Below are 13830 nucleotides of genomic sequence, written 5' to 3'. Positions count from 1 at the left end.
ATCTGAGATACTTAACAGCCAAGGTATGTGCACCAATGATATGAACACACTCCTCTGTTATGCAGATAATGAAATAGCAACTATATTTCACCTGTACCAATGACACAACATCAAATCTAGCAATCCCAGAAAAATTATATTAGACTTGTATCAAAACAGCTCCTCCTCCTCACCCTTCCAATTCTTTGCTTGGTCCCAATACCCCTTCAACCTCTCCCCAAGAACCTCCTTCGCAGCAGAGTCCGTCGGACAACTCTTCGCCTTGAACGAACTGAACGCTCGTTCCCTCAAATCACCCTCCCACCAACCAGCACTTGTTGTCCTCCAACGACACCTCTTCCTCCTTCTTCCCATCTCCTTCTGCATCTCCATCCTCTTGCAACTCTACTTCTTCCCCGCCCCGCGGTCTCGACGCCTCCGTCCAAACAATCCGATGCATCATAAGCCGCTTGTAATTCCGTATAAACTTCGCCGCTCCCTCCACGTAGATCATGCTAAAGTTTGGATTGAAGATGCACAACCCGCTGAGGTTCATCTGCTCGGCATTCTTCCGGACCTTGAACCGATGAGACCCATCCGTGAGCGTTTTCACCCTACAAGCCATCAGTAACAGCCGACACAAATGTATGAAACCGTACTTGAACACCGCCCCGTGTATACCCTTCTTCTCCTCATCTGACTTTTTGTTCTCCACCTTTTCCCTCCTCTGCTCGTCCGTAAGCTTCCGCTCCGCATTCATCTTCTCGTGCCCATGTTTGCGCATCGCAACCTCTCGCCTTACCCGCGCCTCGACCCTTGTCGGGTCTTGTACCGCATCGCTCGTCAGAACTCTCATCAGATTCGCGAGACGCACTGCAACCATCGTCAACGAACAAAATAGGACACTAGTAACGACACCCACCTTTAGGAGGATCAGGAGGCAACAGTCCCATACGAATTCGGTCCCGTTTGTCTTGCAGCTCCCCTGCACGGCGCAGCTTACGCATCTTCTTTTGCTCCTACAGCCCCGATTAATGAAATGTCCATCCCTAGTACCAAATACATACCTTTTTCGTCAATTTCATAGGCTTCAATGCCACCTTGTCCTTGTCTCCAGGCGCCGGGATAGGAATAGGATGTTGGATATATATCGTAATCGGAGAATCCGACGTCTTGATATTCATCGCTTGAATTCCATACGACAAATCATCGTACGTCTTATTGGGCAGCAACGCAGCATCCCACCACTCTGCTTCGGGAGGAGGAGCGCGCTAAAATTCCATCAACAAAACGCACAAAACCATCAGCACCCTCACTCACCTTGACGCTTTTCTCAATCCCCATATCGCTATCCAACCCTGCCTTTCTCGCGCTCTCCGCAATTCGGTGCTTGAGCGCTTCGAGCTGCGCCTCCTTTCGCAGCTGGTCCGCCAACGCGACGTACTTGCCCTTGGGGTTGAACCGGAAGTTGCGACCCATGCGATCCTTGGGAGCTCCTTCGATCGTTTCCTTGGATGCGTAAGGATTGGCAGATTCCATGATAGGTACTGGGGTTGGCGCTGGAGGGGGTGTTGGGACGTTTCGCGTATTAGCCTACAATAAAGTAAATACCCAGACCGACGATTATAGAAAAACACGTACTTTGATTGACGCAAACTTGGGTTGCATGGGCTTATATCGATCCTTCTTCGATTGAGGTGCAGCCGGCGTATGATCCAACAGCAGCGGATGCGCGGCCATCTTCAAACCTGCACCTTGTTGGGCAGGCTCAGCCGGTCTATTCTTGTTCTTTCCAGTTTGCGGAATCGACTGTACAGCCAATTCAGGTTAACATACACATAGAATTACACAGACCGCCTGCTCACCATGTAAGGATTATCCTTCACGGCCAACTTGCTCTGAGCAGCCACGACCTTTTTCTTCGCCTCTGCAATCTTCTTGGCGAGGTCGTCCGGGAGACCAGGGGGTGTGGACGAGGCGCTCTTGACCATAGGCACGGCGGACGCGATAGGCTTCACAGGTGTCGGTGCAGCGATCTTCGCACCGCCGCTATTCATGGCAGCGACCTTGGCGGCGATTTCGGCACGTTTTTGCGCAATGATTGCTGCTTGCGACTGAGAGTGTCATTGAGTCGAGTCCAATGCTTATCAAGAGAAACACTCACAATACCGGAGCTGCTCGACGTCTAAGTGAAGAAAAATCATAGAAACATAAATCAGACACAGAATCAAACGGGATAATCACCTTGGGAATGAAAGGGCACTCACAGCATCACTACTACAAGAAACCATTAGTCAATAAACCACAAACACCCAATAGAAACTACCTTTTGAGTTTCTTGTTGCTACCACTCGCTTCGCCATTACCCTCTAGCGGTCGTTTCCTGTCCATGGCGGAGAGAGTCAAAGAAGCGTGGGACGTGACGTGACGTCACCCGTAATGTTTTCGCTCTCGTCCATCACCTCCCTCCTCCGGCCTTCCCTCCTCCCTTTCCGCTCCCCCATAACTCTCCTCACTCGCTCACGCGGCCAACTAGCACCGCGAAAAGTCAAATACCTCAAACGACACAAGGGTCGCGTGCCTATCCCCATCGGCGGCTCCACCCGGGGAACGACACTAGCTTTTGGCGATTGGGGCATTAGGATACGTGGAAATGGCATGCGGTTGAGTGCGAAGCAGTTAACGACGGCGGAGGATGTGATAAAGAGAAAGCTGAAGGCGTGGAAGGGCGCCAAAGTGTGGATGAGGTGTTTTCCGGATATCCCAGTTTGTATAAAGGTGAGTAGTCCGTACAGTTTGTAGGCGACAGGCTAACTATTCGCGTGCAGGGTAACGAAACACGTATGGGTAAAGGAAAGGGTACCTTCGAGTATTGGGCGACTCGGTAAGGAGTATCGAGATGTTCTCCCCAAATTACATTGACCTCGGCATTCAGACTGCCTACGGGGCGCGTCATCTTTGAAATCGGTGGTGTACCTATCCGAGAGGAACTTGCGCGTCAAAGTGAGTCTTTTAATTATGCCTTACTTTCCAAACTCATCGCCTTTACAGTTCTCAAGCAAGCCTCGTCGAAACTGCCCTGCAAGATGGAATTCATCAGTCGCAAGACATTGCCCCGTCTTGGTCGCCTCCTTATTGAGCCGCCGAAACCTCCAACAATGCCAGGGAACATTGTAGCCGCGGCTGAAGTAGCAAAAGCGTCTAACGAGATGCGAACAACAGCATAGATACAATCGAATAATTTGCTAGCTTGAAATGAGATGAGTCTTGCTTTGACCTAGCTATACTCTCATAAGATTCCAAAAATTCTTGTAAATAAAACACTGATGACTACTGCCTATAAAAATACCTCATAATCGCACTACTATGCGTAACCGTCATATTAAACAAAGGATGAGATGCATTCACCCGATTCGCCTTCCCTCCAACAAACTTCGAGCCCGCTTCGTCTTCCTGCCAACAGAGTGCTTCGGAAAACACTTTCTTCTTCCTTGTAGACGCATCCGAGCCTTTCCATCCCGACTGCAGTTCTTCAAATTTCTTCTCCGAGGGGAAAACCCTATGCTGCGCAGCAGACAAGCCCGCCAGACAATACAGCGTGTGGTACGCATCTGCACTCTTCGGTGGTTTATCCCGGAGACCGCCTACAGGATGCTGCCCGGCAAGGAGAATATACTCTTGCAGCGCCTCCCGGTTGAGCAACGATTCGTCCATGTCGATCCACTCATCATCGCCATCCTCATGCCTCTCCTCTTCATGAGGAGGAGGAGGAGACGAGTGATGATGCCCATGAATCACCTCCAAAAGAGCGAACGCACCCCCAACCCACCACGAATAGCATCCATCCACAAGCTTGTTCGTCCGGCCTCTAAACCCTCCAAGCTCGATCTCCACTCCTTGCATCTGGACTAGCCACCGCAACAGATTCTTCTCGTTAATTCCATCCAACTTTTCATCCGTCATTGGCCGAAGGAGAACCCAAGACGCCAACGCGCAGAACGTGTAACCCCCATGCGCCTCGCCCAGCGGGGGCCTAGGACTCTTCAGCAGCGATCCGTCCTCCCCAAAGTAAGGCTGCGACGCAGACGCAAACCCTCCTTCATAGGTCTGACACGACCTGACGAACTCGGCAGTCCCTTCCACCAGCTCGGGCGTCATAAGATCAAGAAGCGTGGCGACGACTAACAAACAATAGATACCCCGCATATCCACTTCAGCATGGTGGGCAACGAGGAAAGATCCGTCGGGTTGTTTCAAAGACATGAAGAATTGCGCCATCTTCACTCTGTGTAAAAGATATCTCAGACTCTGCGCTATACATCTCGACGACACTCACCTATCAATCTGATCCCATCCACCCCTTTCACCCGGCCGTCCTGCAATAGCCAGTGCACACACAGCAGCATACGTCGGGAGGAGATGCGCCGCCTGTCCCGGTCCACCTCCAAACCCACCATCAGGGTGCTGCCAAGTCAAGATCGTATCAATAGCTCTAGTCGAAATCAGCACCACTACATCTCAGCAACACAAAACCACGAACACACCTCTGCTTATTCCCCGGATCCAGCGCCACTCCAAGAACACTAAACGCTTGTAAAGTCCAAAACATCAACCACGGCTGACTCGCATCCTGCGATATATATCTCGCAGGGAATCCCTGCGCAAGGTTCCGCACAAGCCACTGCATATGCTTCGTCTTCTGGAGTTCCAAAGAAGAAGCCTTTGCATTATCAAAAGGCAGATGCTTCAGCAGGACCTCCTCAGTTTCCCGTTGAATATGAGAAGTCGATGTAGGATAAGCATCGGTAGGCGTGTATGTCGGTGTCATCGATATAGAAATGTTACGTCTAGAAACGAATAAAAGACACGCTCATTTCATGTGCGTAGCCTGGATGTTTGAGATAAAGAACAAAAGAGCGTTCATGGCCATCTTTGTCAACCAACGTCATTTGATCACTGAATTTCAATCCGGACGTTGCAGTCAAATCCCACATAGCCCAGTAAACGGAAAGCAGTATACGAATTACACGATGATAGCAACAACGAAAGCGGAAAAAAAAAAAAAGAGTCCATCATCATACAACACAACCTTTAAACTTATTGCTTCTTCCCCGCCTCTATCGCCTCCCCATTCTTACAAGCAATAATCTTTATCCTCGGAGCACTAACAATCTCGCTCCCCTCCATCTTGAACGACGGATCCTTCACGATGAACGTCCAGACATCATCGCACAACCGGTATGTATGTAGGTGACCCTACCCACCAGTGTCAGCTCCACGAACGAAGAACAGAGCACACACGCACCTTCAAGGACGTCTTCACCTTGACCTGCTTCACCATCGTATCCGCAAGCGACTTGTCGAACTGCCAAAGGCAATAAGCATGTAGAACACCTCGTCAGAGAACCCCCACGAAACCTGTTGTAGAACCTTCATAGCCAGCTGAGGTGTTATCGCTCCGCTTGTAATCAGCTCATCCAGTGAGTCTGTCAACGCCATCCCGATGCTTTAAGTATCGGTGAGTTCCATGTCTCTCCGCGGGCGAGCGGGACATACGAAGATCCACGGTAGAATTCGTAATAAGCAGTCGCCATGCTATTGGTGAAGATGCAATCGATTCGGACGGATGAAGATGCAATGGAAGCACTACAGCGGCAGACGACGGTCAAGTTGCAAGTTGATGCAATTGATGGAAAAGAAGTCACGTCACGGTAATAATTTAATTAGTGGGTAAAGTTCTTCCGCGGTATTTCTCTTTCGGATTGTTTGAATCTCCTCATAAATTGTCATGAGATAAACGTAAGATACATGAGCGAGTAAGTAACGAGGATTGGATATGATGGTGGATGCTAGATGCTAGTGATAGGCTTTGGAATGGGAATGAGAATACATATGGCACATTGAAGAAACAATTCAGGCAGGCGCACAACACATTTGGTTTTGAAACAAAGAGAAAAAAGAAGAGATAAGAAAAGGATATAGAAGCGTACGAAATATTTTGAGCCTCCATCGACTTCATCATCGTTCTCTGGACGATGTGTTTTCCGCAAATCCAAACGAAAGAAAGAAACACGCGACCACCCATATTTTATGCAATAGGCGAACTTCCTCCAGCCTGATGAAAGTTCGTCCTTTGCGAAGACCCAGTACCCCTGCTTTTCGAGTTCGGGTGATGCGGATGGTGATGATGGAACAACTTCCCGCTACCCTTTCCCTTTGAATTTTTAGGAATCGCAGCCATACCACCAGCTTTCCGCCGCAGCTTCCTCTCTCTGCGGATTTCTTTACGCGTCTTCTCGCCTTCTCCAGTCGTGCTCGCGTTCTTCGTCCCCATCTTGTTCTGCCACAACATCTCCGTTAACGGGCTGCTTTTCATGACGCCGCCATACCCGTGCCCATCAGATGCCGTATCGGAATTCCAGCCGCCGCCAATATCTTCACGAGTCTTGCGGAAGGCGCCGACGGATATGAGGTCCCATCTCGTGAGGTTGCGCATGTGTTCAAATGTTGTAGGCGTTGGTGCGGAGTGTTCGGAGGATGATCCCTCGAGGAATGCCGAGTCAAGGACATCGTCAAGTTCGATGGACGGCGCCAACATCGGATGTCCCGACTCGGGCTCAGGGGAAGTGATGCTAAGTGCGTTGATGGCTTCGGTGGTACTGCTGGGAGTTGTAGATCGTTTCGGAAGGATGAACTGTGGCAGAGGGCGGTTGATCTAGAAGAAAAGACGAGGCGTTAAAAACACGATACTAGAAGATAATAAAAAATGACATACGCCTTCAATCCTTCTTCTTCCTCTACCTCTTCCTCTGGTCCTCGGATGAGGTGAAGGGGCTGGCTTGTGTTCATTGTCAATGACAACCGTTTTGTTATCATCGACCTCAGCCTCGACCTCAAAACAGCCTTGTCTTGGTCCACCAACAGTCTTCGGTCTGGTAACAGTTTCCTCCTCCTCTTCCTCTTCGTCATCGAACTCTCCAAACACATTCCCTGTCAGAATATCTCCGGGTGTACTTTTGCTCATCAGCTGTCCCCGTAACGCGCGCCGACGAATTGGACTCATCGTCGACAGAGGGTTGATAGACTCTACGTTCAACTCGAACGGAAGGTTGAACAAACGCATCGCGCGTTCGTTGGGCAAATCGTCTGCGCCTACGAGATCTTCGTCTGTGGTGTCGCCGCCATCTCCCAAGTCTTCTTCTCCGTCCTCCTCATCCTCCTCATCTGCATCATGCATATTGACGTCGTCGTCATCGTCGGCGCCACTAGGTGAAGCGCTACTGTCCACAATGAACTGGGCAGCCATGGCGTCGAATTCTGCTTCAAGAACACCACCTCCAGGACCGCTGGTGAACATAAGTTGGCCATCCCAACATTCGGTGACTTCGAAGGGAAGATCCCGTGGCGGGATACTAGCGAGAGCTCCAGCGAGGGCAGCCGGGTCTATTGAAATATTTTCCTGTTCTTCCTCGTCGTCAGAGGAGGAAGAGGAAGAGGAACCAGAAAGATTGGCAAAGAAAAGCTCTGCATCGAAGCTAGATTCTTCGTCGTCTGACCATCCTGTGGCCATTCCAGTGTACCCAGTACGGCCGTCTTCCTCGTCGTCTTCCTCCTCTACATCACCATCTTCATCTTCCTCGGCAGCTTCTTCATCCTCATCGTCGTCGTCGTCGTCATCATCATCATCCTCATCTTCAGTTTCGCCATCCATATCCACGTCACTGGGGTCTCCTACACTCGTCCTGCGTGGGTGGATAACCCAACTATCTCTTCTTCTGTTCAGACTACTGGGCACGTCATCACCCAGTAACTCTCTCCTAACTCTCGCACGTTCTTCAGCAAGAATGAAATTCTCTTCTTCCGCCTCGATTGAGGAGTCGGTATCAAAGCCGCCAGAGTCGTCCGAATCAGTAGACGACGCCGTAGACGACAAGGCAGATGCTGAGACGAATGTAGGGAACTGTACGGACCGTGCGTCGTCGTCATCAATGTCCGTAAGTTCAGAAGAATCAGTATTGGATGCCACACGCTTGCGCTTGGTGGGAGGGGTTTTCTTTTTGAATACAGGTTTAGGTGGTGGTTTTCTACGCGTTGGAGGTGCCTTCGTTGGACGGGGAGCGTTCTTTGGAGGCCTGCCTCTACGTTTTGGGACATGAGCCGAGGAAGCGGGTTCTCCGTCGTGTGCGGTGGCGAATGTCGTCTGTTCGATGTGTTTTCCACGGGAAACTGGCTGGGACTTGGTTACACGGAGCGCTGGAGGGACTGTGAGGCGTATTTTGAGAACGGGTTTCGAGGGCGAAGAAGAGGGCGCAGGGTGATTGGAAGAACAGGTGCATTCGCCATCGCACACAGGGCAAATGTCGTCGTCGTCGTCGTCTGGGCTGTTTTGTACGGCGCTTACGGTATGGGGATGAGTAGGCGACATTGAGTGAGTCTGTTGGGAGGGTATGTCTGATGGCCACCGTTAGCGGTAGCTCTAGATTTGGCGGACGACAGAGGAAGCGAGAAACCATCAAAACGTAAAAAAGCCACGCTGCAGAGACAACATACGGGCAAGAAAAGAGAGGAAAAGGGAAAGACAAAAGAAAGAAATCGCAAAGAATCTGAAGATAAGGTAGAATACGTGTAAACCGTAGAGAAAGCTGGATGTGCTGGACACACCAAGACTCAATGGCCCTGATGTTTGGGGCGTGTGAGCGACAAATCTGGAAGACACTCACATACGAAAGAGTTTTTGGGCATGATTTTGAACAATTAAACATGGGTAGCAGAGTGTATCCAGGTTGAAGGCGAGTAATGTCCAACGGACGACGTGACGGTCTCGGTGCAAGAACGAGATGGGCGTGAGTGGTCCAGTCACTATTTCGCAGCCGCACACTAATAATTTCACCGCATTATTTGCGTCTTATTTCAAAATTATTCACAAATCACCTCTCTCCCATCAATTTCCTCCTTTTCTCCCAATTTCTCCCCTTATTTGGCAACGCCATCGTGTCATCACCTCATGTCGTTCCCTGCGCCATCGATAATAACAGATAAATGTCATGGAAATTCCAAAGATAATACTCACTCCTCGTGTCCATTGCACCGGCCTTCTCTGTCGAGGTGTCGGCCCGTATCCTGTCGTTGCTGTTCCGTCTAGTCTTTCTGTCTTTTTCGGCCTTTGGCTCTCATAATTTCTGGTAATGCGACGTCCTAGGTTTCTCCGCGTCGCTGCTATAGCGCAAATTCAGCGAGTTCCGAGTACAACCCCCGGCCTCGCGAATCATTTCTTGATCTATCACATCCCCTACCGGAGCTACTACTCGATTCTAATGGCTCAGAATTCCTGCAGATGCACGGTCACGGGCTCCGTCAGTCTAGACTAACCCTTACACTGCTCCTCGGCCACCTGTCATTACTCCAGATATCCCATCGGCCCCACAATCCCACAATCCTTACGGCAATGAACCCTTCTCTACATGCACCGTCTGCCTACAAATTCTATAAGTATTGCGTGCCATCAACTACTTCTACGTAGCTACTCATTCAATGATGTCGCCCTCCAGTCAGCTTCTACAATCCTTCGATCCATTCGCGACCCATCCATTCACCAGATACTCTTCCCCTCCGACGCCCAATACCGCGCCGACGTTTATCCAGCCTTCTGAGTCACCTTCGTCACCTCCTGCACAGAAACCTATTGCGTCATCTTCCTCTGCCAAGCACCCTGCATCTACTTCCACATCACGCATCTTCACGTCGTATAGCGGGAGGCTTTCACCAGACCCCGAACTCGACCAAATTTTGAAGAAGAAGAAAGCACCAGCCAAGAACAAGTCTTGACGTCGGTCTTCCCTTTTCATCTCAAGTATCGTCGATGCTGATTTTCCTGGTAGCCGTTAGTGTACGCGTTACATGATTGTAATCATACGATTACAATTCAGTCATCGGTAGCAATGTTGATAAGGAAGGATCTTATATATAACACGTAGGAGGAGGCGGATGAGCGAGGAGAAGGACGGAGTTATCTCATGTGTTTGCGCCATCTTGAATCTGGTTCTTGGTTACTTGATTTATGAAATGCTTCCGAGTCTTTGCACTGTCTCTGCCCCTCATTGAATTTGTCCTGTTATAAGAATAGCAGAGTAGGTTCAACTACTCATTGTCGACGGATCAATTGAAGTAGAATGTCTTGGCCTTCGATATCAGATACTCTTTTCTGGCAAGTAGGTACCAAAGGACAAAAATTAGGGTCCTCCGTGTCCAAGGGGTCTGCCTACGCATCTTCGAATGAAGCGGCCCAGCCGCCCAAGGGAATCATCAGGCCACGACGCCCGGTAAAGCTGCATATCAAAGGAGCATTCCGTCTGTCACTGTACGTATACTTAATTTTCCTTCCAAGAAACGCCGTTTCAATACTCTATACGCGTAACGTACAGTCCCTTAGAATGAGAGATTATTCTCATTGAAGCGGCAAGCGGGTAGATCACGCGCCCTCCGGTGATAGATGCAGTCAGGACAAACAGACCCATGATCCTTTCGAGTACAATAACTGGTAAACGCGTCAACAACAGTGCCATGTCGCAATACGTTAGCTTATGAGTTACTACACCCCAGGCAATGGTTTCGGTGTCATTAAGCTGATAGCAGCACGGGACCTCTCACGCCGAAGAATATGGAACTCTTGTCATCGGTGAAATATGTTCAAAGCAAAGTTCAAGATTCAACGAAAGGTATCGATGATCGGTGACGAACTTGGAAGTTGAAGATCCGACGCGTCCAGCACAGCCACCTAAGCTCAGTCCTCCGCACCCCCATGTCATCAATTCCAGCGACATCAGCAACCCAGGCCAAAGATCGCCTTTACGGCCAGCTCGCAAGCAGCCTCGGGAGGCTTAACAGATCTATCAGCACTACTGCAGATCTCTGCGAGCAGCTGCAGGTGGATTTACAAGCTATGAGAACCTTTGCTGGGCTCGACGCCGCCAAGTGAGGACCAATGTTGACTCTGTACGACGTAGTTTTACCCTCTCCATAGATTCATAGCGATTGCATCTCAATTGAATCAGGAAGTTGAAGGTGATACCAGCGCGACATCTGGCAGCGATGATTCACGGTGACGCGTTAAATCGCGTAGGTTAGCAATAAATATAAAGATTCTTGAAACAAACATTTGCTAACGTCTTTCTTAGGACATTTTTGTAAAACTAGAATATTATCCGTGTGCAATTACAGGTATATATGTAACGTACAAAAAGTAAAGACCACCGATTATCGTCCAGATGCACTGCTTCTCAGCGATTCTCCGTCTGCGACCCCATTCACTTGACCGCCACCTGAGATACTCGTGATAGTCTTCTGGAGTTCGTTCCACTCAGACTCCTTCGGCAAAGCCATGTCCCCGATGTCATACACATAAAGTTTGCCATCACTACCTCCCAAGGCAACACGTCTGCCATCTTTATGATCCCATTGGAGCTTGTTGATAGCACGCCCTGATCCAGTCGTAGTTGAATCGAACGGAACCTATGCGATCAGCCATCAGTCCACGCAGAGTGTGTAACTATCCAAATGAGTCGCACCTCAGTATTCGCATTCAGATTCCACAAGTCAAATTTCCCGGTGCCATCTACTGTGCCAAAGAGCGCCGGATGTGCCGGATGCCACTTCACGTCGTAGACATAGTCATCTGCCTCGTCGAAGGAATAGAGCGGTGAGATGACATGGGGACTTGTCGATGGTTTGGTCAGAGATTTACCCCTCCACAGCTTCACAGTCCAGTCCACACTGCTTGTCAAGAATAGATCGGAGAAATCTACTGAGCCTATGAGTGGGTGGAAATGGAGGCCCATGATAGGTCCGGCATGGCCTTTGTACACGTCGTATTGGTTCAAACCAGCCTTTGCGCCAGCTCGATCATACCGATTAGCTTGGTACACATTGCCCTCTTCGGTGCCTACCCAAAATGTGGTTGTTTCGTTGTCGGGGAAGTCTAACGTCGTCACGGCGACCTCTCCGGTTTTATTGTGCCCAGCGTGAATGAGCTCCAAGGTTTCCTGGCAAATGAGGAATATATGAGTATTACGGCTTCCTTGGTATTGTCATTTAGCGCGCACCTGAGGCTGCGCCAACATGTCAACCAGCCAGCTGCACACCGTGCCATCTGTACTACATGTGATCAAGTTATGGGCATTCTGAGTTCCAACCATTTGCATCGAATACACTGGATGAGTGTGCCCGGCGGCCGACAAAGGTGTCTTCAGGACTGGCAGGTGTTTGGATCGGTTGTCCCACAGCAAGATCTGACCGGAATACGTGCCCCCAAAAACTAAATTCGAATGGAAGGGGGAGAATGTAACGGACAAGACGTCAGACTGCGGACGGAGACGTTAAATTTCAAGGTGATTTCCCGGGTATTATAAAGGCTTACGGACTTGGGAATGAAAAACAAATTCTGGACGCTCGAGTAGATGTAGATTCCATACGGCAACGATACCGTCAGGCTCATTCAACGCGGCAGGATTTTTGTTATAAGAAGCCACGCTAAGCTCCGGATACTACGTGGAATTAGCTAGGGAGAAGCGAAAAGGAGCTGGCTAACCTGCGGAGACCAGTCAACATCAGTGATAGATCGATTTTTTCCGTAGCGTTCGTCCCAGAATTCGCAGACTCGCTTGACGCGTCCTTCGGACTCATCCCTGCCTGCTGTCAACGCTCTGCGAAGCGAACAGAAACATTAATCGACTAACCCTCCGGTTTCGGTACCAACTCTATAGTCGCGAATATAATCGTAATGGTCATTCAGAGCTCGATGGAATATTTTAGTAGTCCGATCCACAAATTCAAGAAGCTCGGGTGCAGCAAGGATTCCGGCAAGTTCCTCGGGTGGTATCTCTATCTCGAAACATTAAATACGTCAAAAAATTCTCTAGAAGGAGAACGCGCACCCTGAATCTCCTGCTCAATCTCTTCGTCTAGTTTGACACTCTCCGCCTCCAATTCTTGGTCCAACGCTTCCTCCGCTTCAGCTTCCTTCTCTTTGAGCACACGTTGCCGTAGTTCCTCTTCAAATGCAGCTGAAGGTACCGTTTCCACTTCCACCGTCTGTACAGACTTGCTGTATATTACGCGTTCCTATAAACTAGATAAATAACCGTTCTGACGCGTTGTTGGCTAACACACCTTTCGAGGCAATTCAAAAAGTTCTTGTTCCACATCAACGAGATCAGGTATGAAGCGAGGAGTGATTTCTCTGCTAGCAGTCAGCTTCTACGTCTTCGTTGAAAGCGTGTATATCGCACCGATCTATAACGTTGTCGGTGGCAGAGCTCTGCGATGGAGGCAAAGTCGTCCCTACACTAGATGAAAAGTCACTAGCACGACTAGCACGCCCTGAAACTGATGCCGGGAGATTCGGTTGGCCAAGAGACGGCGTGCCAGGTATTGACGATCCTGGTGTTAGGTCGCCACTGTCCCCTCCTGTTCCCCGGTTGTCGCGTAGAAGATTATTGAGGATATCATCGACGTCGCCTAACCGACGTGGTGTGCTGGTTCCCGTGCCAGAGCCCTGCTTTGAAAGGATTTATTCATTCAAAAGTGGTATGCAGCAACGCCATACCTCACGATCCGAGGCTTTCCGTTCATTTTGTCTATTGATTCTTGCCTGTCGTAGCTCAGCAAGCTTAGCTCGTTTTGCCTCAATTTCTGCTCGTCGTCTGTCGGACGACATTGAAAGGTACTGGAGAGTAGGACGTAAGGATGGATTTCCGTTTTGGGAAGGCCCGAGCTGCCTTCTACCTTTCCTACTTGCTTGATTCTGTACCTCGTTCCCTTGAAATCTCTACTAGCAGTCACGGTGGATCACCGACA

General features: G+C 49.7%; 8 protein-coding genes across 8 annotated transcripts; 3 read left to right on the top strand and 5 right to left on the bottom strand.

Moving 5' to 3' along the window:
• EV420DRAFT_1507966 (pre-mRNA processing factor 3-domain-containing protein) lies at positions 1 to 2395 on the bottom strand. Its single transcript, XM_060471407.1, has 10 exons — positions 2306 to 2395; positions 2144 to 2153; positions 1845 to 2093; positions 1621 to 1788; positions 1300 to 1572; positions 1047 to 1250; positions 902 to 998; positions 639 to 852; positions 309 to 593; positions 1 to 286 (listed from the first exon to the last, which is right to left on the bottom strand). Exons 1-10 carry the CDS (start codon positions 2368 to 2370, stop codon positions 151 to 153), a joined length of 1701 nt encoding a protein of 566 aa, XP_060337866.1. The 5' UTR covers positions 2371 to 2395; the 3' UTR covers positions 1 to 150.
• A 16-nt stretch (positions 2396 to 2411) lies between these two features.
• Positions 2412 to 3251, top strand: EV420DRAFT_1507963 (mitochondrial ribosomal protein L16). Its single transcript, XM_060471406.1, has 4 exons — positions 2412 to 2757; positions 2808 to 2863; positions 2915 to 2982; positions 3031 to 3251. Exons 1-4 carry the CDS (start codon positions 2419 to 2421, stop codon positions 3204 to 3206), a joined length of 639 nt encoding a protein of 212 aa, XP_060337865.1. The 5' UTR covers positions 2412 to 2418; the 3' UTR covers positions 3207 to 3251.
• Positions 3252 to 3253: 2 nt separating this feature from the next.
• EV420DRAFT_1326168 (terpenoid cyclases/protein prenyltransferase alpha-alpha toroid) lies at positions 3254 to 4890 on the bottom strand. Its single transcript, XM_060468751.1, has 3 exons — positions 4524 to 4890; positions 4316 to 4471; positions 3254 to 4264 (listed from the first exon to the last, which is right to left on the bottom strand). Exons 1-3 carry the CDS (start codon positions 4805 to 4807, stop codon positions 3310 to 3312), a joined length of 1395 nt encoding a protein of 464 aa, XP_060337864.1. The 5' UTR covers positions 4808 to 4890; the 3' UTR covers positions 3254 to 3309.
• On the bottom strand, positions 4891 to 5682 carry EV420DRAFT_1507959 (transcription initiation factor IIA, gamma subunit, helical domain-containing protein). The gene is made up of 4 exons (XM_060471405.1): positions 5536 to 5682; positions 5398 to 5485; positions 5285 to 5344; positions 4891 to 5235 (listed from the first exon to the last, which is right to left on the bottom strand). Exons 1-4 carry the CDS (start codon positions 5571 to 5573, stop codon positions 5077 to 5079), a joined length of 345 nt encoding a protein of 114 aa, XP_060337863.1. The 5' UTR covers positions 5574 to 5682; the 3' UTR covers positions 4891 to 5076.
• A 59-nt stretch (positions 5683 to 5741) lies between these two features.
• EV420DRAFT_1507955 (uncharacterized protein) lies at positions 5742 to 8849 on the bottom strand. The gene is made up of 3 exons (XM_060471404.1): positions 8700 to 8849; positions 6755 to 8430; positions 5742 to 6694 (listed from the first exon to the last, which is right to left on the bottom strand). The coding sequence occupies exons 1-3, from the start codon at positions 8719 to 8721 to the stop codon at positions 6068 to 6070; spliced, it is 2325 nt and encodes a 774-aa protein (XP_060337862.1). The 5' UTR covers positions 8722 to 8849; the 3' UTR covers positions 5742 to 6067.
• A 19-nt stretch (positions 8850 to 8868) lies between these two features.
• EV420DRAFT_1507950 (uncharacterized protein) lies at positions 8869 to 10145 on the top strand. Its single transcript, XM_060471403.1, has 3 exons — positions 8869 to 9468; positions 9528 to 9805; positions 9858 to 10145. Exons 1-2 carry the CDS (start codon positions 9314 to 9316, stop codon positions 9802 to 9804), a joined length of 432 nt encoding a protein of 143 aa, XP_060337861.1. The 5' UTR covers positions 8869 to 9313; the 3' UTR covers position 9805; positions 9858 to 10145.
• Positions 10146 to 10609: 464 nt separating this feature from the next.
• On the top strand, positions 10610 to 11174 carry EV420DRAFT_1507948 (uncharacterized protein). Its single transcript, XM_060471402.1, has 3 exons — positions 10610 to 10950; positions 11000 to 11098; positions 11154 to 11174. Exons 1-2 carry the CDS (start codon positions 10778 to 10780, stop codon positions 11079 to 11081), a joined length of 255 nt encoding a protein of 84 aa, XP_060337860.1. The 5' UTR covers positions 10610 to 10777; the 3' UTR covers positions 11082 to 11098; positions 11154 to 11174.
• On the bottom strand, positions 11175 to 13723 carry EV420DRAFT_1326163 (WD40-repeat-containing domain protein). The gene is made up of 10 exons (XM_060468750.1): positions 13580 to 13723; positions 13263 to 13531; positions 13144 to 13213; positions 12909 to 13095; positions 12711 to 12855; positions 12563 to 12659; positions 12396 to 12518; positions 12078 to 12335; positions 11544 to 12017; positions 11175 to 11487 (listed from the first exon to the last, which is right to left on the bottom strand). The coding sequence occupies exons 1-10, from the start codon at positions 13688 to 13690 to the stop codon at positions 11233 to 11235; spliced, it is 1989 nt and encodes a 662-aa protein (XP_060337859.1). The 5' UTR covers positions 13691 to 13723; the 3' UTR covers positions 11175 to 11232.
• Between the last annotated feature and the right edge of the window lie 107 nt (positions 13724 to 13830).

The sequence above is a fragment of the Desarmillaria tabescens genome (assembly GCF_030435595.1).
Source record: "Desarmillaria tabescens strain CCBAS 213 chromosome Unknown EV420scaffold_3, whole genome shotgun sequence".
In the NCBI taxonomy this organism is placed as follows: Eukaryota; Fungi; Basidiomycota; class Agaricomycetes; order Agaricales; family Physalacriaceae; genus Desarmillaria; species Desarmillaria tabescens.
Note: the sequence above shows the minus strand (reverse complement) of the source record. Positions and strands in the feature narration are given on the sequence as shown.